Consider the following 27,560-nt stretch of genomic DNA (forward strand, 5'->3'; position numbering starts at 1 on the left):
GGTACTCACACTGTGCCAGACAGTGTGACACAGTCCCTGTGTGTGCTAAGTGCCTTGGGGCACTCTGCTCCCAGGGACACCGAGCTGGCGGGATCACCCACACTGGGCCAGGGATGAGGAGTGACCAAGTAGCCCAGGCCTTCAGTTTTGTCCTTATCCTCAAAGAGGGTGACGACTTCGACTTTGGTTTCCTCACAGTTAGAAGCCGCTTGTTTCACAGAGAACAAATAGCCATGACTGGAGACATTTTCCAGTGTCACAGTGGACGGAGGAGAGCTAATGACATCTCGGAGGTAGAGGTCAGGGATACTGCTAAATATCCCACCAGATACAAGATTATTCCTCCCAGCAGAGAATTATTCAGCCCACAAGGTACCTAGTTCTGAAGGTGAGAGAAACCCTGAGCTAGAGGATCTCTGTGTAGGTCTATAAAATTCAATGTTTCTGAAACCCTTTGCTTCTTTTAAACTTGCATGAATGTTTGAATAGCAAACCGCTTTCTTTTCTGAGAGGAAGGTCAGCCAGTAACATGGTGTGACTCCTGTAAAATACGGGAATCCCTTCCTCCCAGCTATCAGCTAAGTGGCAGGAAGTCCATCACTTCAAATCTTGGCAAGAATCCCCACAACATCCTCTGTCATTGTCCAGCTCTCTGTGGGACAGGACTTCTGTAAATAAATAATAGAAAGCTACAAGTTGCACAGAACTCCTGTTTTAGTTAGTACTTTATTTTCTCTCTCACTTTTTTCTTTTTTTTTCTCTCTCTCTCTCTGTTTTTATTTTTTGAGAGAGGGTTTTGTTATGTAGCCCTGGCTCATCTTGAACTCACTGTATAGCCCAAGCTGGCCTCCAACTTGTGGTACACCTCCTGCATCAGCCTCCCAAGTGCTGGGATTACAGGCATGCACCACCACACCCGAGTCTCTCTTTACTTTTTACAGTAGATATTAATGGTGGTCACAAGCTCTGACTTGAGTCACGTATTTTCCCAGCTTTTTCCTTTTAGGTTGACAAGCTTTTAGCAGGAGCATAAAGGAAAGCTATAGTCAGAAGCAAAGTCAGGGTTCAAAGGAGTGTCAAAGAGAGATAGATGAGAGTTTCCAGTTCTAAGATTTTCCAGTTCCCTCAGGTTAGATGTTGCAGTTCTAAGAATGCCAAATTAGCTTGACCATTTTATAGCTTTTAGGCATTTATGTTTCTTTTTCTGTGAATTCTTCACCTGCTTGGATCTGTGGTTCTCAAACAGCAGAGGCTGATCGAGTACAGGAGCACTCTGGACCAGGGTCCTGTCTCCTTAGAAAGCAGAGCTGGATGCGGAGGACACAGTGTTGTCTCTGCTCAGTTATGGGAGTCTCTGCAGACAGCAGTTAACCGGGGTCCGCACGCAGGGCTTTAGGGCTGGTCAGCTGCAGGCACTATTGACTTCCGGCTGTAAGGTCATAGGAACCCGGATGTTCTCATTCTGAGTCTGCCATTTGCTAGTGAGACCTGCAGTGTGAGCTTGACCTTTTCTGAACCTTAGCTTCTTCATCTCTAAAATGAAGGAAAGCAGGTACCGCCTACTTCCTAGATTTTTCTCAGTTAAGTGAGACGACTGGGGCTAAGCGCTTTCCTTTGCCTGTGAGACTTAGCAACCCTTGGTGCTGGTGTCATGGCTGAGGTGGAAACGTGTGAAAGAGAGAAACAGGTTCAGCACTACTATCCAGAAAGTGGCAGCATCACTCTGAAGAGGAAAGAGGGGCACTATTGTTTTTGATGTAAAGAAACTCTCTGTTTATATGCATTCCACAAAAAGCACACACACACACACACACACACACACACACACACACACAGGAATTAGGTACTAGTACTAAAACCATAAAAGGTTGAAAAACGCATTTGCCTTTCTTCTCCACTCTTAATGTCCCCCCTCCAAAGCCTACCTTTCTTTCACTTCTACACGAGTTATACAGAAAGACACAGGTGTTCACAGATCAGAAGGGATGACCCAGAAAAAGCAGAAACAGAAAGCTTTTCACTCTCATGGGCACGTTAGCGTGGTGGTACATCTAAATGTAAGCCTCAGTGGGAGAAGGTCATGCTGCTCAATCCCCTCATGTGAATTTGTTGCAGCCAAGCACACCTCGCCTCTGAGCTGCTGTTCCTCTGTGACTATCAGTGAGGAAAAGTCCAGTCCAGACCCACAGCAGCTTTCAGAACTCCCTGTGGCTTCCTCGCCCTCTTCCTCTGTCTAGTTCTTTAGGGTTGTACGGGAGTATCACACAGTAAAGTGTCAGAGATATTGCCAATGGCACGAATGGAAACATCATGGCCTCTCTCCTTCCCAGTAGAGTGGGGTGTTCAGGCCTCCCAGTACCAGAGCCAACTGGAAATCACACTGGGAGACAGGGCTCTCAAGCAGCGGTCGCAGCTTCTAAAGTAAGCCCGAAACAAAGCTACTGAACTCCCACTGAAATAGGCAGCCAATCTGGGATTATATAGATTCTGAATTTCTTTCTTTTGTTCTTTCTTTCTTTCTTTCTTTCTTTCTTCTTTCTTTCTTTCTTTCTTTCTTTCTTTCTTTCTTTCTTTCTTTCTTACTTTCTTTTTCTCTTTCTTTCTTTCTCCCTCTTTCTTTCCTTTCTCTCTTCTCTTTTCTTTCTTTCTTTCTCTTTCCTTCTCTTTCTTTCCTTCTTTCTCTCTTCTCTCTTCTTTTTTCTTTCTTTCTTTCTTTCTTTCTTTCTTTCTTTCTTTCTTTCTTTCTTTCTTTTTCTTTCTTTCTTTTCTTTCTCTTTTCCTCTCTCCCTTCCTTCCTTTCTTTTTTTCTCCATCTCTCTGTCTCTGTCTTTCTTTGTCTCTCTCTCCCCCATTCTCTTTATGGTAACAAAGTTTTATTAAAGGTAGGAAAAGAAACAGTCTCTCCAGAGCAAGTTTGGGCCAAGTAAAAGTAGGAAGAGCAGTACATGAGGGTGGGCTACTGTGAAAAACGGAACACAGTGGCCCAGATTTTGAATTTCTTAGTGTAACCTTAATGCTCTGGCTACTTACCACAGTGGTTCCCCTCACAGACACGGGAGGTCCTCCCTGGCCAGCACACCTGTGAAAAGAATTTGAAATAATTTCTTTGAAGAGCTTGACTTTCACCCAGAGGAATATCAGCAGGACTTTTACCATTCTGTGTCGATGTCTTGTGAAGACAGATTTCTAACGTTCTGTTAGGAGGACATTTCTTGGTTAGTGCATTGTTGGACAAAATTTCAAAAGCCATTTTCTATGACTGCATAGAATTAATATTTTAAATCTTTGCCACTCAGGCAGCCGAGAAAAGTTCTGTAAGAGTGTATTTGTATTTGAACACAGCATACAAACCTAATAACAAAAGAACTACATGTTGAGTGTTTACTGTGTGACAGGCATCATTCTCACGCTCTCCTGCAAGGTAACTCTTCAATACTTTGTTCCTATGAGGTGGGTATTATGTCTGCTCCCATTTTACAGAGACAATGGAGGTATAGGAAAATTAGAATGCACAGGTTAAGGAACACAATTAGTAGATGGGCTAGAAGTTGGGCCCCTGTCTGAATCCACAGTCCTCCCTAGTATGGCACACAGACTCTTCTTATAAATGGAAAACATTTTCATTTTTGTGCATTTTTATTTTAAAGAACAATTAGGTCAGGACCAGACTTAATCCATAATTGTTTAAAAAGCAAATGCCATAAAAACTGCTTCAGGGTGATTATCTCTATAAACATGCCTGACTTGTTCTGAAATCATTTTGAAGATGAACAAGTGTACGTTTCCTGTGTATGTTGCTTCTCACAAATTCAGGGAGCAGGTAAAAAATTTACAAGACCTCAGCCCAAAACTGAGATAGATGTGGATCTTTTAAGACTCCGCTCTTCTGCCAAGTTGTGCTCTGCCTGATTTTGATTCAGGATTAATATAGATCTAGTGAGTCAGAGCTGTGAAATCAGATCATCTCCACCAAAGGGCAGCAAGGGTGACAAAGCGTGCAGCAAACTGATGCTCTGGGTTGGAGCGGTCAAAAGCAACAAGGTACAGCTGTCTGTCATTCAAACTCCTAGCAGCTTTAGGATTCAGGAGAGCTGGAGGCCAAGTAATTTTATATCTTGAAGATATACATATGTTGTAGGGTCATGTCCATGCTCAGAAAGTTTTGGGCTTTGGAGCATTATGGATTCTGGTTTTGCTTCCTCTTCATAAATATTAAGTCTGCAACCCTCATGCATGCTATGTACTACTTTGAGCTCTTTAGAGGAAACAAATATGACTGAGGTAGGAAATGATTCTCTGAGTTTTTAACAATAGGAAAGGTTAGATGACAACAGAACTGAAATACAAGCCAAGATGTGACAAGGGCAGTAGAGACATATAAGTAAGGTGTACTGAAAATGCAGAGAGGCAAGCTCTTCTGAGGGTGAGCAGGGGAGGCAGTAAGGAGCAGGTGGCAGAGAACTGGTACGGCTGCTACAGAGCAGCATGAGCAAAGGCGTGGAGATGGAAGACTTGCAGGGGATGCTGGGAAATAGCAATTTGCCCAGAGCCAAGAGTACTTGCCAAGGTGTGCAGATTCTGTCCAGAGCCTTGGAAGGCTGCAGCCCTTCCAGCACATCCTCACAGCCCAACTCTCACCAACTCAGCAGGCCCCCAATCCGATGGGAAGTAAGGGCAGCAGGGGCAGGTTTCTGAGGATGGCAGGTGAGTGGAAGATGCAGCTAAAGGACCAGAAGATGCCTGAATCACGGCTGGTACAGAGGACTGCCAAGTGCAAGTGCACGCAGTGAGGGCAGGGGTGCGTTCACCGAGGGTGTGCGTGGCTGTGGACCACTGTGGACTTTGGTTGGAGGGAGGCACTCCAGTGCCTTGGAGGCCCAGAGACTCTGCACCCAGGCCAGGCCCTCCCTAAGCTAATTTCTGTTTCTGATGATGATACTTCCACTTGTAGGATAAATAAAAGCATTAGTGGCATCATGAGGGTTATGCAGGTAAAAGCCCCAAGACTAGGCCTTGCAAATGGTTACAAAGACGCCTCCTCTGCCTTTACTCCTAAGTCCCCTTAATGGAATGTTTTAGAGATCGTTCACAAATATCTCCATTCTCCACGTCCAGTTTCTCTTTTCTCCCTTCCATCCTTCATACCACTAATAGGAGATCTGTCTAAAACCCTCTGCCTAAAAATCTTACAAGGAAGCATATACAGTCTTCATATGACACAAGGCTTTTATTTTACCGGGTGAGCCCCCATCCCACCTCACGTCCCCACACTGCATTCCTTACGGGTCTCCGTACTCTAGTTTTGTCAGGTTAATTCCACCTCCATCATTCTCTCTTCTTTCCACAATCTTTGCAGATACCACCCAGAAATTCCCATGCAATACAGTAGGACAGAGTTCTAACCAAAGCCCTGGGTAATTTCCCCAGGCGTTGGTGGAGTACACTTTTCCTCCAAGGAGTTCCACGCAGATGACCACGAACGATTTCGCTCTTACAAGTCTGAAATGGACTCAGTATCTCCCTTCCATCCCACTCCTTCCTTTCCAGTCCAGTCCTGTTAACTCAACTCAGAAATTCCTCTCAAGCCCATCCTCGTCTCCACGTCTCCCTACCTGTACTCTAGCTAAGACATTTATTACCTCTTGTCTTTATGAGCGCACTCGTCCCTTAACTGCCCTTCAATTTCCACTTTTGTCCCAATCCAACCCATTCTCTAAACATTAGCCAGAATGATCAGTGCAATCTGAATCAATCCCCCTTCCTACAGACTTCTGTGTGCTCTTGGGTGAACACTGAAATTCTTCTGCACATTCTTAAGCCCCTACATGATCTAACCCCTGCATACTGTCCAGCCTCAAATCTCACTTTCCTATGTCTCTTCCGCTGGAGGGAATTTGGTAGACATCTGCATGTATTTGTTTCCTTGCCTGAAATGCTTTCTTACCAGCTGTTTGTCTGGATAACTATCTCTTGCCTGAAGAATCATTATAGATGTCATTTTCTCTAGAATACTTACCAGGACTTAGTCTAAGATACATGCACTCCCTGTGGGGTCCCATGGCGTGCAGATCTTCACAGCAGCATTATTCTCTCACCTTTCCCTATTTCTTTTTTGTTGTCCACGTAAGACTAAAGCCTTGAAGGCAAGCACTGCCTGTTTTGTCCTTGTGCTTCTTGTATATTCTTATGCAGTATTGTTGGTTAAATGAATTAAATGATCCTCACCACATCTGTTCTTCCTCTTACATTCATGATATTCACCTGCTTTCCCAAGGCAGGGTGGAAGAAAGTCCATTTCCAATCCTCTTTCTTCCTCACTCACCTCATCAAATACTAGGTTCTTGTGAGTCAGCATTCAAAATCTTGCATGAATCTATTTTCCCCCCAGAAGTGGGACTGAACCCAGGGCCTCTGAACTGCACTACACTCCCAGTCTCCCCCTCTTTAAATTTCTTATTTTGAAACAAGGTCTTGCTAAGTTGCTATGTTGCCCAGGCTTGGCTGGAACTTGCATTCCTCCTGCCTCAGCCTCCCAGACTTCTGGGATTTCACGGATATGCCACCATGCCCGGCACTATCTGCCCATTTTTGACTTCTCTATCTCAGCAGCCTCTTACCTAGTCTCTCTGACTTAAATTTTGTTCCCTCAAATCTTCCTACACTGCAGATGGAGAACAGTCACTCAGTTTTATCGCTGTAGCCATTTTTTTCTTTTCGTAGGGAAATGCTCTGTACTCTGTAGGATGTTATCAGCATCCCTGGACTCTATCCCCTCTTCATTTGTGAAAAACAAAAACATTTCAAACATTGCTGAATGTCCCTTATGGCACAAAATTGTTCCTGATTGAAAACCCATGAGTTGAAGTGATGTTTCTAAAATGAAAATCTGATTATGTTACTTTCTTACTTAAAAATCACCAATGGAAGCACAGAGAGAGAGGGAGGAAAAGACAGAGAGAGAGAGAGAGACAGACAGATAGACAGAGAGAATGAATCCAGGAAAAATATATGACCTGCTTTTTAACTTTCCAGAATGGTATCTGACCTTTCTGCTTACGTGAGGGGAGGCTGCAGCTGGATGTCCTAAGCGGTTTACGCCCTATGGATCAGGCAAATTGGGGCATGCCTGCAGAGCAGCTATGTGGATCATCAAAGTGCTTTGCTCTTTGCGTCTGCAGGAAGAAGTCATTTTAAAGGAACAGGGCAGGGTGCGTGCATACTCCTGCTCCAAGATGGTAGTTGTCACTCTCCGTCACAACTACATAGTGAGAGACAACATATGTTAAGCACTGATAATCCCCGAGGTAAACAGGAATTTAAGTTTATTTGTAGCTGTTATTCATGGGCCTTAAGAGATACGTCCCTTTGCCCAGGCCAGGGACTACAACAAGGGAAGGAATAAGGAGAGAGATCCACGTCTCTAAAACGCCTAAACCAGCTATAAAATCACCAGCATGGTTGCACAGCTTGGAGGAGGTGCGGACATCCGGGCGAATGGCTCCCTTGAGGGAGCGGCTTCCCAGGGGAGCATGCTGGAACACGGAACAGAGAGCAGCAGAGCGCATCATCTCTCCGTGGTGCGGAGGAGGGCAACCCTGCAATAACTGGGACTTGGACCCAGAAAGGAAATCTGTCAGTGCTACCCGGCAGCCGGGAAGACCGCGCCTACAAGCTCATGCCCTACGCTGCTGGATGCTCTCTGAACTGCCGGGAGGGGATGTGGGAGACATAATTTACTGGAATTCTGTGGTGGAGCTGAGCCCCGTATGTTCTGTGCACCAGAGAATCCATAACACGATGCGAGGAAGCATCTCCTACAGGAAAGTGCTGCGGAGGGAGGAAGCTGGAGGCCACATCTGTAGACCTTTCTCGAGGTTTTCTTTTGGCTAGCGATACATCAGACATAGATGGAAAATATTTTTTCTTTTTTCCTGGAGTTTGGGTCAGGCTAATCCTTCACAAACAGCACTAAACCCTTAATGGGATGATTTGGGTATAGGCTAAGTTTGGCAGGAGGAAGAAATCAAGTTTGAATCTTTTTGCTTTTTTGTCAGTTCACAAAGTCACAGGATTCCCACAGCTTTTTGTCCATTGAAAACAGGAAATTGAAGCTTCAAGGTATTGTACACCGTAATTCCCCCTTATCCTGGGGGGTGGGAGAAGACATGTTCCAAGCCCCCCAGCAGATGCCCGAAACCACAGGTAGTACCAAAACCTGCATATACTATGTTTTTCTCCACATATACATACCTATGATAGTTTAATTTATAAATCAGGCATAGCTAGAGATTAACAACACCCATGGATAACAAAATAGAACAATTATAACAATATACTGTAATAAAAGTTATGTGAATATGGTCTTTCTTAGTCTCTCTTTGTATGATTTGGGTATAGGATAAGTTTGGGAGGAGGGCATCTAGCTGTGTTATGCTGTAGTTTTGGACAGTGGCGGACTACCGGTAGCCGAATTGTGGGTGGGCTGAGGAGACGCTGTACTCTTATTGGCTGAGGAGGGCTGTCCACGACCCAATGTCACTTCTCATTTAAAATGAAAGCTTAAGGGAGGGAAAGAGTCATCAAATACTTGAATAGTCAAGTATTTTAGGTCTGAACAGAGGTTGTCTTTTGCATGGAAGTGATAATTCTTTTTCCCTGACTTTATTACCTTTTCTTTGAATACAATTTAGGAAAGTTAAATAAAAATCATCTACATTGCTTTGCTGACTGACCCTTCACAGTACCAACTGTGACAAAGCCACGCCCTTGACAGCTTCAGCAAGTAGGAACCTGACGGCCCTTGGCACGGGATGACTGTGCTTTTGAACCTGGCCAGTCCCACCCATGTGCTCGCAGGGGACAGCCGCACTTCATTTTGTCCCAAAGTATTCTGAAGGTTCACTTTGTTTGTTTGTTTTGGTACCAGGAATCGAACTCAGGACCTCACGCCTGCCAAGCAGGCACTGTGCCGCTGAGCTATATCCCCGGCCCCGATTTTGTATTTTGGAAGATCAGAACTGTCAAAGAAAGTGAAACCCTACCTGAAATTAAAGAGGCCCTCAGGGTGTACGATATATAATTTATATTAGCTGCCTTGGTACACCCTCCCCCCCTTAAAAATTTGTCCTCTCTCCATTTAGGATTTATACCCAAATATTTAGGTCATAAATTAGATTTAAAAATAAAAAGGATGTGTTTTTGCATTTTATCTTCTGAAAACTCTTAGGAGCAAACACAGGTGTCTTTTTCACTATATTCCACACTTGCAGAATTAATAAACACTTGCCAATAGTAATGGTAATCGTGAGATAAATGTTAAATATTACTATTTATATTTGGAAAGTAAAATGTATTTAAAGATAACAAATTCTGGAAATTGCTGAACACTTAGGAAATTTATTTAAGGAAACCCCTAACGAAATTTGTTTCACTTTACTTGCTGTGTTGTGTGTTTCAGTTTGTCTCTGTAGAAGAGAAGTATGGGTCATTTTGGTATCGAAGAGTATTTGCTGAACAGAATTTTGCAAGCTTTAACTTTTTTTCCAGTCGCACTTAGAGCCAAAACACACTGTGCAGTCACTTGCCATATGACCTTGGAAATAACTTGCCCTAGAATTAACAGGTCCCTTAACTTTTCCCAGTTTATTAATATTAGCTTACGCAGCTACATTAAACTCTGCCTTAAAGAAAGTCACTTTAAATACAAATTACACTATACATCCTAGGAATATTTCTTTTGTCTTTAAAAAAATATTTTCTACGTAGGAAGTACTCCTCAAGTTCCCCGAGTGACAGAATTACTAATATCTTAAACATTTTTTACGAAGAAAGGCAACTCACCATTTGAAGAGAGTTTCCTGACAAGCGACTCTGCTAGGGACAGTGCTGTAACTCTACATTTTGCTCGGCTCCTCGGGATTTCATCAGACAGAAAGAGCCCCAGGTTAAAGTTGAAAGTAAAAATTCTTTCCTCCACCCAGGAGAGGCAGACGGCCCTCCGCTAAGCCCGGGCGCCTCATCACACGCTCCGCCAGCCGCCCGCTGCCTCTTGTTTCTTCGCGGCAGTGACCTCCAACACCTTTTATTTAGCACTGCAGTGCATTCATGGTTTGACTGCACACGCAACGCGTCACGTGCCGAGCCAGCACCTTGAGGGTGGGGAGCTTTGCAACCAGGAAGACGTGAGGGAAATGTTTAGTACTCGGCTCAAACACACATCAGCACAGGCGTGCTGCTTTTGCACAAAACAATCCAACAACATCATGAGTCAGGTACACTGATTTCTGCGGTTCTAAACCAGGAATCAGCTGTATTATGCCTCCAGTGCCCCCAAAACTTTCTCTGCTCCACCTTATATTTAAATTCTGGACACTGGGAGTGGCTGCCGTCACTATTTCTGGTAACCAACATGCCTTTTCCTCTATGTTTTAGAATTCTGTTCTTTTTTTCCCTACCATTTTTCTTGGATTTACTCTTCTCCGCTCCAACTCCTTTATGACTAGCGACACGTGTTTCCTAAAGGAGTGGCTTTGATTTAAATGGGTCTTTCCAGCTCGGGCAGTGTGCTTGCTCTTGAAGCCGCGGAACAACTGTTAATAACTATGTCCCAACATTTAACCCATTATGCACCAAGTACACCATCGGGGACATCTGCAGCTGGTTAAAACTTGAGAGCTCAGGTGAGCCAACTGTGAGTTTCTTAAGCGCTCTGGCACTGTGCCAGCTAAGCCCTGTGTCCTTTGTTACCATCTGAATTGAAACATAGGACATTCTGAACACAACACCGGCAATTGGCCTCTACTATCCGATAACTAAGAAGCTGTCACACGATCTGAGTGTAACTCACCCTTTCTGTCCCAGTGACTGGAGCTTGAAAGGCTCCTTCCCAGGTTTTCTGAATGAAAATAGGGAAGCGAGTGATGATCTGAAGCTCAGCCGAGAAGGAACAGATGTCGTGGTTTCCAGATTAGTTACATTGTGAGATCTTGATGTTTGTAATTCCATAGGATCTAAAAATAAAATGTAAAATGTTTGCATCCTTAAGGGTTTGCCAGATAAACACACTTGAAACAATGAACCTTGGCTCTTGCTTCTCTCTCTCCCTCTACGCAGTCCAGAACTTGGAGACGAATTCTCCCAGGAGACCTTGAGAAGGAAGGGGAGTCAAAGCTCCCTATCAGAATCTTGCACCCTGATGAGTCCGCTGAGCAGAGGAAGTCTCCCCTGGTGCCCATCCTGGGTCTTTCAGTGTGTGCTGTGCCATAGATCATAATTCTATAGATGATCCCTCGCTCCCCACAGATGTCCAGCACCCGTGCAAGCCAGCCGGGGAGCCCAGCCAGTTCTCACCTTGCTCAACCAACCTATCTTTCTGAAATTTTTGTTTGGTACTTTAAAACCATGGGTACTATGTACCCATGTAACTATGTAACTATGTAACTCTTTTATAGCAAAGAAAATAAAGGAAATTAAACAATTTATAGGATTCTTTCTTCCCTCACAAAATCTATCTCAAGCAGGGTATGGTGGTGCATGCCTGTAATCCCAGCACTCAGGAGGCTGAGGCAGGAGGATCCTTGCAAGTTTGAGGCCAGTATGGGCTACAAAGTGAGCTCAAGGCCAGCCTGGACTGCATAGTGAGACCCTGTCTCAAAGAGACAAAAAAAAAAATCTATCTCAGTATATATGTATTTACATCATAGGCGGTTTATCCATAACATAGTCAATAACAAGAACAGAGTCATGAGCACAGAGATCGAGCAGAGATTTCAAACCAGACATTTTTCTGGAGCCCATATTTACATTTGTAGACACTATCCTATTTTGCCTGATTCTAGAAACATTCCCCCAAGACATTAGTGCAGTAAAATTTCATTTCACTCTTTGTGGTATATGTCATGTTATAAAACTTTTGTGTCTTATAATTGTTCTAGAGCACAGATTGATTAAGTTAGAGATCCCTTGAGTCAATATCTACCAGGTTATTACACAACTTCAAAAAAAATGAAAACTAAACTAACGTTTCTCACCATTTTTTGCCCTCTCCTCTCTCAGCCTGTACATAAGTGGTTGTTTAAACATTTGACTAACATCTGTTTCATTGCAAAACTTTTTTCTTTGAATTTCTTCAAACCATTCACCAGTCACTCCTTGAAGCCATCTGATATCCCTCTTTGTCTTCTGAAGTTTGCTGAAATAAAACAAAACAAAACAAAAAAATCAATGCATTCCTCAAATTCATTCCTATCTAGTACCAGCTCAACTGAGGGCTATACTTTGCTTGATGCAAGAGCCTCATGAACTATATGGCTAGGAAAAAGAACTGACTCTAGTCAGAATTTTCCTTTTGACCATGTGTATATATTTTAGGTGGATTCTGTATACAATAATAACCTAATGCTTTCTGTCAGTAGTTAAAATAATCATCAAGTCAACGACAACAAACCAGGTTGGGCAATGTGCCAAACCTGATCTAATAATTCAACTAAATGATAGACGTTCTAATGACATGTAGAAACTAGAACATTCTACTTCTGATTACTCATTCATTAATCCATTAAATGTTTACTGAGCACTGTTCATCAATGAAATGCTTATTGAGGCCCCATGTGGACAGGATTAAACAGTGAATATGAGCTGTGGTCTTTACTTATCTACTCAGAGGTCAAAAATAAAAGCTAATGTGCAGAAAAGAAGTCACTGAAGGTAATGGTCTTAGATAATGGAGGTCTTTAAACATAAAGACACAAAAGCTCATGAATGACTGCAGAGCTAATGCTCACATTGCAGGGAACAGTGAAATTTGAGAGCCGCACGAGAGGCCACCCAGAGCACTAGTACGTCCACCTGACATCTTCAGAAAACCAGGCCTGAAATCCTGCCTTGCCTTTTTTTCTGTCCTCTTTTATGCCTTCTTGCTTAGTCCTTTGTCAAATAAAATGCTGCTTTAAGTCCTTAATTAAATTACCAGTTGTAACATTATTTTTTCAAAGTAGATAATTTTGGTCAATTTCAGGAGAAACTGGAGTCAAAAGAGAAGAAAGGGAAGTTTAAAGACCACGATAACAAGGCTAGGCTGGGGGTGTAGCTTATAAAGTGGTTGCTTTCTTATAACGCTGATGCAAGCATTGAGCTTGCAGAGTTCTGATGGCTTACTTAGCAGCTTAAACCTTTCTCTAGGGTCTGCTTAAAGCACAGTTGTTAGGGTCTTTGTAATTATAAGGAAGATGGTGAGCAACCTGTTTGAAACGTGGCCATTCTGGGGTTAAAGGCAACGAACTGAGATGACTGTAACTCATCTTCCTGCCCTGGGCTATGATACTGCTGTTTTTATGAAAATATTCAAGAAGGAAGCCAGAGGTCATCCTGCCCAGACATGTATTTCAAAAAGCATTAGGCAGCAATCATGTTCAGCCTACGGAATCTGCTTTGGTGCCATGGCCACCCTCTGACACATGGCCGCTCCTCTTTTACTCCCTCCCCAGCAGAACAGACTAAGAGACCCGCAGTATCTGCTTCTAACTGGCCAAAGGAAGGGGAGTCAGAATCCTGTGCCCCTGATACTTCTGAATAGAGGTGATTCTCACAAATATAGGGTGTCCTGGGGGATGGATTGGAGACCAGTCAGGATTATTTTTAAGGTCTAGGAGAAAGAGGAGTTTGCTTATTCCAAGACGAGGGTGGTGAAAATAGGAAAAGTAGAAAATGTTCAGAGCAATCTAGAGAATAAAAATGATTCTCAAATGTCTACCATTTTGAAGTGACTTTAGGATTAAGGGCAGAGGAAGACTTCTAGATTTTTGATTTACATAACTTCTTAAGTTCTGCCATTTATAGAGCTGCTAATAAGTTAGAACCAGTATCACCTCACTTACTAATGTCCCACATTTGGGCATGGCCTCTACTGTCTGGGAAACCTCCCTAATTGTTAAATCCCCAGAAAGTCAGCCTCACCCTCCACTGCTTCTCAAGGTATCTACCTTATTTCAGAAAATAGTCGAGCTATCTGACCTGGGAATACTCACTGGAAACTTAACTTTTTTTCCTCACAGGCTTGATGTAACATGGAGTCTCTATTAAAAATAATCACAGTTCACTAACTCTACACCAAGCACTCATTCTATGCTGGCCCACATGTCCATTATTAACTGTTTCTTTGTCATCTTGTGGCCAGTAAACTCTGTGAATGCTTATAGACTTTGAATTCTGTTCCAGGAAATACATCTTACAGCAATAAGTATTCCTTAGGTACACAAATTTAAAAGAACATCACATAGTTGCTAACCGTAGCTGTGCAGATAATATGTAGAATCCTGGGGAAAATATGCACAATATAATATCAAATAGGAAAAACAAAATGCAGCATTTTATCTATGATTACAGCTATGTAAAATGGTGTAATCATGTGACCACAGTAGAGAATAATGAAATATATGATCTTTTAGAGTAAAACAATCATTTTTATGTTTGGCTTTTTTGTTATGTTTATCCTATCGGTATAATACTCAGAGCTGTTTCTTTTTAATTGTGAATTATCTATATTGTCATTTTACTACTGTATATTGCTTATAGAGAAAAAGTCTTACTTTTACAATTCTAACACAATCACCACTGCCTTTTCATTGTAATTTTTCCTGTGTATTTTTTATGTGGTTATGGTAAAGTTTATTCAGTATATTTGTGGAAGGTCTCCTACGGGTCAGATTCTGGGAAACGACAGTAAGTTGAGAAGATATGGCTCCACCCTAGTCTAACGTGAAAAGGCAGCATGAATCCAGCAACAATACACATGGTAGGACACCAATACAGTAAGTCTCCGACATAGAAACATTCAAGTTGTGAACTTTCACAGATGGGAACAGACCTCGCATTTGGAACCTTCGTAGATGGGAACAAATCATGGAAGCAGATCGTGTGTCTGTTGAATATTGTCACAGTTGTGTTGCTGTGTGCTTACTGCATGGTGTTATGGTGTACGGTAGTACAGTACAGTCAGGGCCTTACTGTATTTTTGTGTGTATTTGATTTTATGCTTCGCTTTGTTGGACTTACCAATGCATCTGACTTAGCAGAAATGGAACTCATTCATAAGTGAGGGACTTAATGTAATGCTAAGTGTGATTTATTCATTCAACACACACTTGAATCCTGGGTAAAAAGTAATGAGGAAGTTAAGTCCCTGCCCTCATGGAATTTAAATACTGCATGAGTATATGCTTGTGTGGGGCAAGCAATAAACAAAAAGTGAACAGGTGCTTTGAAGGCTTGGAACAATCAGTTGTGGTCTGAGACAGCAGTGGAGATTCCCTGCAGGGCTGGAAGGATGAAAGATGAGGAGTGAGGCAAAAGGTAGTAAGTGCAGGGCCTTGGAGAGAGCTTCCTGGGCAAGGAGTATCGGCTGAGAGCAACAACTTTGTGTCTAGAGTGTGGCAATGGCCAGGAAGACTAACCATGGGGAAGAGGAAAGAAGCACCTGGTCAACCACGCAGCATCAGGAGTCAGGTGAAGAGGCTTGGTGTTTCTCCTGAAGCAGCCAGACAGCATTAGTGGTGTGACACATCCCACTGGCATCTTTAATGGATCATTCTACAAGTAAAGAGTAGATTCCACTGGGGGACAGGGGACCAGTCAGGATTACTTGTCTGGCCTATGAAAAAGAAGTGTTTACTTGGACCAGAATGATGGTGGCTAAGATGGAGAAAAGTAGAAAGTCAGAATGACTTAGTGGGTACAATTTATCCTGAGGTGTCCTTCGTGATACAGTCATTTTGGTGGTCAGAGGTAGAGACATGTCAAGGAACACACCTAGATTTCTGGTTTACATGAGTGTATAGAAGATACCATTAATAGAGATCATGCATATATAATCTTAAAATACTTAACATTTTTCAAAATACTTATAAACATTACTTGTCTTCCGAGTAATAATTAAATATTTGCATAGTATTCAAGTTCGTATGTTTTGCATTATTTATTTTCTATTCTCCTAGTACAGAAGATTGAGATTTTCTCCCATAAATTTTGCCGAGATGAGCATCATGTATATTTTCTGTTTCTATAAAGTATCTCAGGCAGATACAGAATGATTGGGTCAAAGAGTCAAAGTATTTTTTGTGATTCTTTATACATACTACCAAAATACTTTTCAAAAAGTTGTACCAGTATTACTCATACTAGCAATGTACAGGTTTGCCATGAGGCATCTTTGGAAGGCTAGTTATTGTTTCAAGTATATTTATTTTCCTAATTTAATATTTTAATGGTACTGTGTCTATAATTGCCAGTACTTTTTTTTTGAGAATTTTTTTGTTTAATAAAATATGCTATATTTCTTTGGTATCTAGTAAGATATGAACACTGTCTCATATATTTGTTTAGTAAATATATGTTGTGTTTTGGCAATTGCATGTTTTGGTAACTTCTAAATTTTTCACTGAAATGTCATATATTCCATGTAAAATAGTAACTCATAATAGTAATAGCAATAGTAATAGTAATGTCATATATTCCATGTAAAATAGTAATATTACAATAGTAATAGTATTTTTCTTGTATGTTTTAAATATTTCACCCAGCTTTTGACTTTTATTTTAGTTAAACTTTGAATGTCAGGCCTTAGAGACCTCATTCTAGGTAGGGCTAGAGGAGGTAAAACACAATCTGTACATATGTTTATGGTAAGATTTGTTTCTGGAAGGCAACAAGAAATGAAATTCATAGAGTAGTACACATGTAGATAAGTGAAGAGGGCAAAATTTTGAAGCAATTCCATACAAACATTTCAAGGATCATCCCAGAGATGGCTGTCAAGACAGTGGATAGACTTACGCAGTCAATAGCCATCAAACTCAAAGTTTGGGCTGTCAAAGTGGCATTGTGTTCACTATTACTACAAGAAGCAAAGTGGAAATAGTTCTGGCTTTTGAAGTAAGGTTGACCCGGGAAGAGAAACCACGAATCATAAAAAAGGCCAAACTCTGGGAATCTGTGACTTGCTTCCTAAACTTATCCAAGAGCTTGTATTAATACAATTTGTGCATTTATGATGGTCAACTGAGCTTCTTGTACTTAAAAGAACACAATAATTATAAAAATCGGTGTGGTTTTTTGACTTGTTCATTTACTTCAAACATTATCAAATAAGTTTGACATCAGCAAGTAAAGAGAAGCTCTAAACACAAAAGCAAAGGGCACAGGCCATGTGAAACTCAAGGACAGTCTTTTGTTTGTTTGTACCGGGAATCGAACTCATGACCTCAGGCTTGCCTGGCAAGTGCTTATGCTGCTGAGCTATATCCCCAGCCTCAAGGACAGTCTTTTACAGCTCAGCAGGCCTCAGTCTGTCAGAGTCAACATTTGTTTGTCAATGGGATTCGGTCAAGTTCCTAACCAGCCAGCATGAGGCTCTTCCTCACCTGGGTTGGTTTGTTACCCAGCCAGCCAATTAGAGTGTGCCATTCACCTCAGCCAATGAGAAGAACCTCAGGGTTACAAACGATACACATATAGGAAAATTCCTATAGACGACCTGTTTAATTAGTCCAGGTTGCCTCAACATGTCACAATTGTACACTGTTGTCTACAATTCTGGTTTATTTTGCCCTCAAAATGGTCAAGTTAACTAAAGTGAGTTAGGCCTTTTCTTGCTGGGTCCAGCCTCAGTTCCAAGGGCAAATACCCTTTCTGCATTCATAAGGATTTCACTCTGCCTCAGCCCAGCACCTCCTGAGCACACCGCTCCTCTTAGCTTCCTCTTCCTGAATTATCTTTGCATCTTGAGCTATAAACCTGTCTCCCTCTCTACTTTGTCTTCCCAGCGATGGCTTTACCAGTCTCCTTTACATGTCTTTATTCTGAGCAAGTCTTTGTCCTCATCTTTCTTTCCATGACTAATCAGTTTTGTACTAGTCATTAAGCATATGCTCAGTAAATGATAGTTGTGTCTTTATCTCCTTTTTTCACTTTTTGATGCACCATCTCTCTGCTCCCTATTACTCAAACTCTGGCCCTTTTTTTCTTTTCTTTTTCTTTTTTTTTCTTTTTGAGACAGGGTCTCACTATTCAGTTCAGGCTGGCCTTGAGCTCACTTTGTAGCCCAGGTTGGTCTCGAACCCACAAGGATCCTCCTGCCTCAGCCTCCCGAGTGCTGGGATTACAGGCATGTGCCACTTTCTGGCCCATTCTTGAGCTATTTTCTGATAGCAGAAAGAGCACAGGGCTAGGGTGGGATTCTAGCTGGTGATGTTGGCCAAATATTTAACTTTCCTGGCTTTATGCGCCTCACTTGCAAATAAGTGCTGGTGATGTGCTACACTGCTTGCAAAGAAAGTCTCTACAACTCCTCTCCTCTCTACAGGCACACTCCTTGCGATGTGACATTGTTCCCACCACCAAGAGGCAGGGTCCCTCTCACTGCATCTGGAATCTGCTGGTTTAGACTAACAGAAAATGATGGAAGTTAAACTGTGGACTTCTGAGCCCAGGCCTCTAGAAAATCTGCAGCTTCTGCCTTCTCCCTCTTGGGATATTGAAGCCACTATATAAAGAAGCCTGGGCTAGTGCCCACGAGTGAGGACATACACAGAGAGAGGTCCAGCTGACAGCCGTCTCCACTGCCGGACATGTGAGCGAAGCCATCTTAGGCTACCCAGACCCAGGTGACCCCCAGACTACTAGACCCAATTAGCAGGTTCCAAAATTCAGCCAGATCACTCAGCTGAGCTCAGTTCTGTATGGATATCCCCCAAAATCGTAAGCTAATGAATAGAAACAGTTGGAAGCCTTTAAGTTTTGGAGTGGTTTGTTGTGTCCAATAAAAAAATGGATCCAGATGAGATTATAGTCAAGCTATCTCTTGACTTAAAATCTTTGATAAAAATATCAGCATTGCTATGTCATATTCTTTTAAAGCTGATAATAGCCTCAAGATATAACATGTTCAATCTCCCTGTCTGCAAGTGAAATAACAGCAATAAGAAATAATAATGACAGGTGATATAGACTGATCTTGCCCTAACTCCAGGATCTTGCAGTCATTACTGTGAATGTTTTTTAAAATCCTGCAGATCTCCATTTATAGAGAGAACATAAAGCCCAGCAGACCCCGCAGGCTATTATTGTTGAATTGGAATATAAGCTCATGCCTCTGTTTCTATTATTTCTAATACCCACATTCTCTCCACTGTATATCACGCAGCATTTGTGTATTAGTAGCCCTACTAATAAACAGTGCAATTGCTGTGAATTTACTGTGACATTTGCCGATCAATTACACACGTGGCATGATAATTCAAATATGCAAAAAGGGCAATTATACAAAATTTGAAAGTAACCAAGTACTTATACCACAAAATAGGGAATTACAGTTTTCATGTTCTTATCACTGAAATCTCAAATACTTTTCAAAACAGTTTCCCTTACCAGATGCTCTTGTGGAGGGCACTGATTCTCCTTTTTTCTGTTCTTACCTCTCTTTTTATCTCCTCACTGGTAACTTTTATCTTCCACTTTTATTACTCCTTTGGCTTCCATTCACAGATTGTTTTTCTTACACAGCTGGCCTCCCTGTACTGACCATCTTATTACAACTTATTCTGTTTTCTAGGCAACCAACCATCCTGACTCCTACCAACTCTTTATTCTAGGCTTTAAGGACCTCTTGCTTTGATTTCCCCAAATCTTCTACCCTAGCCTTGTCTTACAGTTCTGTCATTATCAAGTCCCAAAATGAGTCTGTCAATTACAGTGAATCTTGTTAAGCTAAATTTGCCTCTTTATTAAAGTTGACCCAAGCAGCATTGAACTTTTCCTCTTTCATAGGTATCTATACATATTCCTGTCACAGCCTAGCAATCACAACACACAGAAAAGCATAGATGGAAAGCACGGGGAAGGATCTATAGCTCAAGTCAGAGCTCAAATGCAGAATTACTGGCCTTCTTAGTTATGTTTTCATTGCTGAGCCATAATACCCGACACCCACGATTTAAAGGAGGAGAGGTTTATTTGGGCCCACAGTTTGTAGAGGGTTTAGTTCATAGCTGGCTGGCTCCAAAGCAGAGCGGCATGGCAGAGGACAACTGCACATGGCATGGCAGGCAGGAAGCGGAAACGTATCAAGAAGGGAGGGAGAAAGATAAATCCTTCTGGGACATTATCCCAGTGACCCACGCCCTCCACCTAGGCTGCACCTCCCAACATCACATTTACTAGTTGTCATGGTTTGGGGGATATTTTGCAAGGGAGAACAATATAATGCAGGACACACATTTTATAAGATTATTTATAATAGTCACCCAAAGAATCATAACAAGAGAGTGCAGGCAATCTGTCCACACACTAGTGACCAGGAATCCAGCTGAGAGCCTGAATCGCATGATAATGTCCTACATGAGTCCAACTGAATACCTAGAGCTCATAACAATGCCTCCCACGAAACCAACTGGAGGTTGGTTTTACAGAGGCTCATAGCTAAGAGTTTGCCTTAACATATTCCCACTGGCTTGAGCCACCAGCGGTACATGCGTGACACAAGTGACACACGTGGTACGTGCAGAGCCACATGGTGTTTGTCAAGTCAGAGCCCATGACAGCATCTCATGCAGGCCTGTTTCACAGATCTGCGCTGGGAAGGCCCAAAGGTCAATGGTGGAATCTAGAAAGTCTTGTGAGTGGGATGAAGGATCTGTGCTAGCAGGCTGAGGTATCTACACTGGAGCCAGGAAGTGATGCTGAAAGTAAGAACTGGAGCTGCCCTGAAAGGTACCACAGCCATCCTCAACCACAGTGAGGTCCTGAGCTCCTCAGATGAGCAGGATAGCTGAGTTCCCATCAGGAAAGTCAACACAGGAAGCCTCTCCAGGACACTGGCAGTGTGCCATCTTCCCCTCCGGAGCCAGGAAGTGATGCTGAAAGTGAGGACCAGAGCTCCCCCAAAGTGAACCGAAGCCATTTTCAGTGCCAACAAGGTCTCAAGCTCCTCAGAGGATGAAAACAGCCAAGTTCATCAGGAAGGCCAGCATGACATGCTCCTCCAACAGAACCAACAGCTCCTTACAGCTTCTACCAGCTCCCAACAGCCTTTTTTCGGTTCCCAATAGCCTCACTTCTCCAGTTCTGCCTCCTGTGCTGCTGGCAGCAGTCCTCAGGTGGGCCTCCCATACCCAGCACCACGCTTACTCAGTTCAGCTGAGGGTTACAAGTTAACCACCAGTTGTTAATCCACTACAGTAGTAAACTTATCAATGGACTGATCCACTGATAATTTTCATACCCTATGATCCGATCATTTTGCAAAAGCCCCACATATGAGCACATGAAACTTTGAGGGGATTTCTAGACAAAAACTATAACATTCTGACCCTGACCCCCAAAAGACTCATGTGCATCCCTTTATGCAAAATGTACTTAGCCCATTTCTAGGTGTTGCCCATTTCTAAGTGTTGCCAAAGTCCTAACAGTTTCAGCATTGCTGAAAAGTTCAAGCCCAAAGTCTCCTCTGGGATTTAACAGGTTCAGGATGGGGCTGTAATTCATATGTCTTGCTGTTGGTTGGCTCTGATTTGAATTTGACCATCTGGTGTTATACGGCTAAACTGTGTATGCTCTTTTGTTAATATAAGATGCTAAAACAAAAATAGTCATTGTTATTTCAAGGCTAGGTTATTATTAAACTCAGTGGTACATTTTTATTTTATTATTTCTTGGTTGTTTGTTCATGGTTCTCAGTTTGTTTGAGATTTTCATTTGTAAGTAATAGAGTCGTATCTCAGTTCATGAGCTTAATTAGCTTAACTTGTTCCATGATTCTGGAAAAAAATGACCATGTTCATGTTTGTGTGGGAAAGATGGCCATGATGGTGTTTGTCACTCAGTGGAGAGTTTGCAAACAAAAACAAAATTTTGCCAAACACTTCTATTTGTGAACCGTGGTACCACTGTATATACTTTTTGTATACATATGTGTATTATAATGTATTGATTTTTCAACTGTAAGAATATTTCAATTTTGTAATTGTTCAAATTCAAGCCAACTAACTATACTCAGCCCATTTATAAATTTTTTAATTAATTTTATTAGTAAAAAGACCAATAAAAGTGATTAGATCTGTTCATAGCACCAGCTGTATAAGCTGCCTGATGCACGTACCACGTGTGTCACGCATGTACCGCTGGTGGCTCAAGCCAGTGGGAATATGTTAAGGCAAACTCTTAGCTATGAGCCTCTGTAAAAATTAAAATAAATTAAACATTGCTGGTGTACAAAGCACAGGATGAATGTTCCTGTGAAGAATAAACATTCTTGTTCCAAAGAATGAAACAGTAGGAGAGAAAGGAATGGGACCAAAACAAGACTGAAACTCAGTAGGACAAATACTAATTCCTACAGTTCCATGTTAGCACTTGGGGAAACCTGTGGCAAGACATGAATTCCAAACTGTTTGTATAACCCCACCCTCACAGCTCTGCCGGTGGGTGCAGCCCTCAAGGCTCCTGTTTTGGGCCAGCTTTGCTCACTCTTCGTGGCTTGCCTCAACTAGTTCGCATGCCTGATTTTTCTAACACTCTAGGTCTCTGTTACACTTTTGGCTTCACACTCACAGTTTCATACACTGCCCTCACAGGGGCACACTGCCTGCCTCACAGGCCTTCCTCTAAAATCTGGATGGAAGCCTTCCTGACCCCACAACTCTTACATTCTGTATGTACCTAAAACCAGCACATTGTGAATGATGCCAAGATTTGCTGCCATCTGGAGCAATAGCCAGGCTTCCTTCTATCATGGGTACAGGGGCCTCTGAGTGCCTTGAAGGCTGAGCACTATGAACTGAAACCTGAATAACAAATTCTCTAGACAGTCAACATTGTGGAGCATGGTGTCCTGGGGCTCTCTTCTCAAAGAAAAGTCTTTCACTTTAAGTCCCTAACAGTAGCCAAGCCCAATGTTTGACTGCCTTGAAATTTTCTCCACCAGATTATGCCCAATTTTTCTTTTTGGTACCAGGAATTTAACTCAGGACCTCATCTTTGCCAGGCAGGCATTGCACCACTGAGCTACATTCCCGGCTCCCTTCCACCAGATTGATTAGTCCACTGTTTTTAATCTCAGTCTCCCTCAAAGCCTCAAGGCAGAAGCAAAATGTACACTTTTTTTCCCAAATCATAAGACTCATGGCCTGCAGTTTGACTGCCAATGCAGTCCTTGTTCCCAGCTGAAAACTCCTGGGCCTTTCTTTACTGGCTACATTTTAATCAGCATTCTGGTCTTCTAAGATCTGCCTGGATAATCTCACCAAATTTGTCTTACAGCATTCTAGGGCTGCTTCTCCAACTGGCATCTCCAACCTTTCCAAACTCCTCCCACAAACCAGTTCCAAAGGCTTCTGAACCACATGGTCAAGAACAGTCATAGTAATGACCCTATTCTTGTTACTGAGATCTCTTACTTTTTTCTTTCTGAGACACAATATCCAAAACTTACAATTTAAAGGAAGAAAGGTTTATTCTGGCTCACAGTTTACAAAGGCTTCAGTCCACAGTGAGCTGGCTCCAAGGAGGGATAGCATGGCGAGGAGCATGGCAGAGGAGAATTGTGCATGGCATGGCATGCAGGAAGCAGAGAGGGATCAAGGGAGGAGAAGGGAAGATGTACCCTTCTAGGACATTATCCCAGTGACCCACCTCCTCCCCCTAGGCTTCACCTCCCAGTTTTAACTATAAACTCAGCAGTGGACTAATCCACTGATAAGCATCACACCCCCATGATCCAATCATCTTGGAAAAGCCCCACATACGAGCACATGAGACTTTGGGGGGACATTTAGGTATAAACCCTAGCAACGTCATAATGGAGAATGGGTCCCCAAGAAGAACTTGATGACTGCATTCATCTGCTACCACTGTTAAAAGCCAGGCCACCTCAAGAGGAACTGCCCTAAGAGGCCCCCTGGGCCATGCCCTGAATGCAAAGGTGACCACTGGAGATCAGTCTGCCCTCTGAAGCGGAGGCCCCAGAGTTCAGACCCATCCTACCAGTTAGTCCAACAGGAATGAGAGGGCCAGAGCATACTCTGCCTTCTCCCTCTGGCCAGACTGTCATCTCCATGGAGGAGGCCTGGGTAATCATGACTATGGAGGAACAAGAAAACAGCCTGTTGCTAGACACAGGTGCAAATCTCTCGGTCCTTCTTTTCAATCCTGGCCTTCCTTCCAGCCGTCACACTTCAGTGACAGGAGTCACTGGTGAGGAGGTAATATGCTATTTTTGACAACCCTTAGGCTGTAACTACTTGTTAGATCCTTCTTGTGTATCTTTGTCTTCCTGAGAAACCACTTTGAAGATACCACCACGTATTACAGCAGCCATTGATATTTTCCTACTAATCTATCCATAACTCTGCAATGTTTGTATTGTTCCTATCCTATTTTATAAATGGATGTATGTTTATTATTATGTCTTTCCTACAACAACCATTGAGAATAGTTAATGATTATTCAATAGGTCACTCATGTGTAGCTCTATTTATTTTCTTTAGAAACCACTTTGAAGATACCAAAGTATAGTACAACAACTCTTGATAATCTCCTACCTCTTTTGTCTGTAACTCACTATTATTTGTCTATTTGTTTTCCTGAGAAACTATCTTATAGATAACAATATGTAAAACAATAACCACTGATAATTTTCTACCACTTTGTCTGTAATTTGGTAAGCCCCCCTATTACTATGTTATCCTTCTTTTACTCTTTAAAATAAAGAAAAAAAAAAAGAGAATGGGTCATTATGTTCAAACAAAAACTTGTCAAAACCCAAGTCCTCAGAGTAGACCCACCATCTTAGCAAAGTGTTCCCTCCTTTTTTTTCTTGCTCCAGAAAGGTGGTGTTTCTGGGAACTGATTTCTCATTGGGCTTACACTCAAGGGAAATCTTTAGGACAATATTTGTGAGTTTTCAACCAAGTAGAGGCAGAAAAAAGGAAGCAAAAGCCCTGTGGCTCAGTCGCTATACTCACAGTGTTAGCAACTCAGCCTGGCTTCCCCCGTCCCTGTTGCTCCTCTGAAAAGATTGTTATTTGAGAGTCTGACATCAGAGCCTGGCCTTTGGCTCAGCCCACAGCCAAGTTGTAAGGATTAGAGAAAATAAAAGGTATATTTAAAATGTGTTCTTTTGATAATGGCAAAGCTAGACCATAGTGGGAGTTCTGCAGGGAGACAAGCATATATTAAAAAAAAAAAAAAAAAAAAGGGGTGAGCAAGCAATAGCAAATCTTAACTCCAAGGCAGCAACAGAACAAAGGCACAAGAGTTCAAGCCAAGAATGGCTGTAAATCCACACTACTCATTCTTAGATAAAAGAATCTTTCCTGTTTTAAAAAACGGATTGTTTTAAACTTCCTGGGTCCTTCTTTCCTCCCTCCCTCTTTTCCTTTCTTCCTTCCTTTTCTTGGATCAAACACAGAGTCTCATGCTGTACCACTAAGCCACACAACCCTTTTTATTTTGAGACAGATTCTTACTAGGTTGCCCAGGCTGGCCTCAGACCTGTGATCTTCCTGCCTGAGCCTTCCCAGTAGCTGGGATTGCAGGAATGCACCACCATGCCTGGCCTCTTCCTGAGTGTTCATTTTCATATAGCACAAAGTCAAAACAGAAGGAAAAGAGAAATCATCTAAGTAAAATAAAGTTGTGTAGTCACCATGCTGGCTCAGCTCACAGTAATTCCAAAAGTCACGCTAAAGAAGGTTAAGAAGACTAGCTCTGCACCTACAGTTAGACTTTAAGTGTCAGTTCCCTCTTCTGTCTTTCTAGATTTATGTGATCTCTTTTCATTTATACCGCTTACCCAAACTGCCTCTGAAAGTACCCTATATCACCTCGATATTTGCCAAATGACATTGAATTACCTGCCACGTACTTGCTTGACTATCTTATCAGGCTGTCAGCTCCTTGAGGACAGGGATTATGTCTCACTCAGTTGGAATCTCTGGGACCTCACATGGTCCCTTTTGTATGGTCAAATTGATAAGACATTTGCTCAATTTTGGGGGTAATGAATGAGTTCTACAAACTTATGCTATCATTTGAAGCACTCAGCATTTGACATAAGTGTGATGCTGTACACAAATTGAAATCTTGTCCATAAAAAGCAATTTTCCAGACCAGGTGGGAGAGGTTCACCTGATGGCAGTCACACTCCTCTCCCTCACTTCCCTTCACTCCCCCTTGGTCCCTGGAGGATGGACTTGGGACAGCTCACCTCAGTGTCTTCCTGAGGTTAAAGGTAACTCTCTGACAGCCTCAGTGCCCCTCTGCCATTCCCGTCACTCCAGGCCCTGCTGCCGCCTTTCTGAAGAAGTGGCAGGGAAACTGCTCCTGATGGAGCAGATATGAGGAAGTAATCTGAGCCCACTGCTACCATGCCCCAAATCGCCAAGCCTTAGCCCCACCATTTTCCCTGATATGGCAGCTGCCAGTCAAGCAGCCACTTCTTCCCAGGGCAGCTAAGACAGCTGTGGCTGTCCTGGGTGTCCAGTCTTGGAGATGTCTGCCCTGGCAGCAGCATGTTTGAATTTGAACCAAGGAGCAGAATTAAGTTTGACCCAATCAGTAGACTTAAATCAGTAGACTCAAATTTGGGCCAATCAGGAAGCTCAAATTGAGACCAATCGGCAGGACTGAATTTGGCTGACTCACAGGCCCGCTGCTGCTCTACGAGAGAAGCACTGCTCACACTCCTCTGGTGAGTGTAGGATAGTTTGCTCTGGCGCACTGACTCCCCTGTGCTGTGGCACAGGCCTTTTCTAAATAAAGCCTCCTTCTTAAGATACTGCTCAGCGTTTATTTCTGGGATAGTGTAGGCCTGGAAAGTCCTACGAACCCCCTCAGGATTCTTACTGTAGATTGTGTGGGTAGAGTGCATCAACTTAAAGAAAATGAGCTGTAATCACCAGGGGTAGCTAACCCTGGAGAATTCCAGAGACTGGTGGCAGAAATCAGCCAAGATCAGCAGAGATTGGTAGCCGCAGTCACTGGCAGTGTCAGTCAGCAGTGATAGGAACCCCTGAAGGCAGAGTAAGGCAGCGACAGAGACCAGCAGAGACTGGCATTGTGGGCCAGTGGTGACTGGCACTCACCAGCATCAGCTGGCAACATCTAGTGCCAACTAGGAGCGGCAGATGGTGACGTCTGACAGGCATCAATGGAGACTCCTGAAAGCTGCTGAGAAGAACTCCAGATAGCTGCTAAGGGTTAGTGTCAGTCACTGAGGAACGGACAGGGGTGGCTTGGAGCCCCAAAGTTACAGCCAAAGGCCTAGGGCTGTACACACTTGGAGGTCCCAAGCTGCAACATCAAGCGCCGAGAACCACTGGCACTCAAGGTCCACAGTTGCTAGCCACGCTGCACTTTGCCAATTTGCGATTTCTCCCCAACCAAGCAAAAGAACCTTTGACTAGCAACACTGAGTCCCTGTGACCTGTGAAAGGCACAGGCTATTGGAGGGAGAGTGGTGATGGAAGCTGTGTGTCACTATCCCCAATATAACAGAGGTCAGTAAAGAGAAT

At 42.8% G+C, this 27,560-nt stretch overlaps 1 protein-coding gene across 3 annotated transcripts in view; it reads right to left on the reverse strand.

The window, feature by feature from the left end:
- The window catches only part of Exph5 (exophilin 5), a 69,831-nt gene that overhangs the window by 13,499 nt on the left and 28,772 nt on the right, over positions 1-27,560 (reverse strand). The window contains exons 2-4 of one of the 3 annotated variants that reach the window (XM_005378040.2): positions 12,030-12,190; positions 10,847-11,009; positions 3,031-3,079 (exon numbers count right to left, since the gene is read on the reverse strand). In XM_005378040.2, coding sequence (XP_005378097.1) covers positions 3,031-3,079; positions 10,847-11,009; positions 12,030-12,190 — 373 coding nt within the window. Of the gene's footprint in view, positions 1-3,030; positions 6,936-9,840; positions 10,138-10,846; positions 11,010-12,029; positions 12,191-27,560 lie in introns of those variants that run through there. The other 2 variants (XM_013511191.1, XM_013511189.1) reach the window with 2 other exon arrangements.

Source organism: Chinchilla lanigera, unplaced genomic scaffold (assembly GCF_000276665.1).
Source record: "Chinchilla lanigera isolate Chin_1 unplaced genomic scaffold, ChiLan1.0 scaffold00011, whole genome shotgun sequence".
Taxonomy (NCBI): domain Eukaryota; kingdom Metazoa; phylum Chordata; class Mammalia; order Rodentia; family Chinchillidae; genus Chinchilla; species Chinchilla lanigera.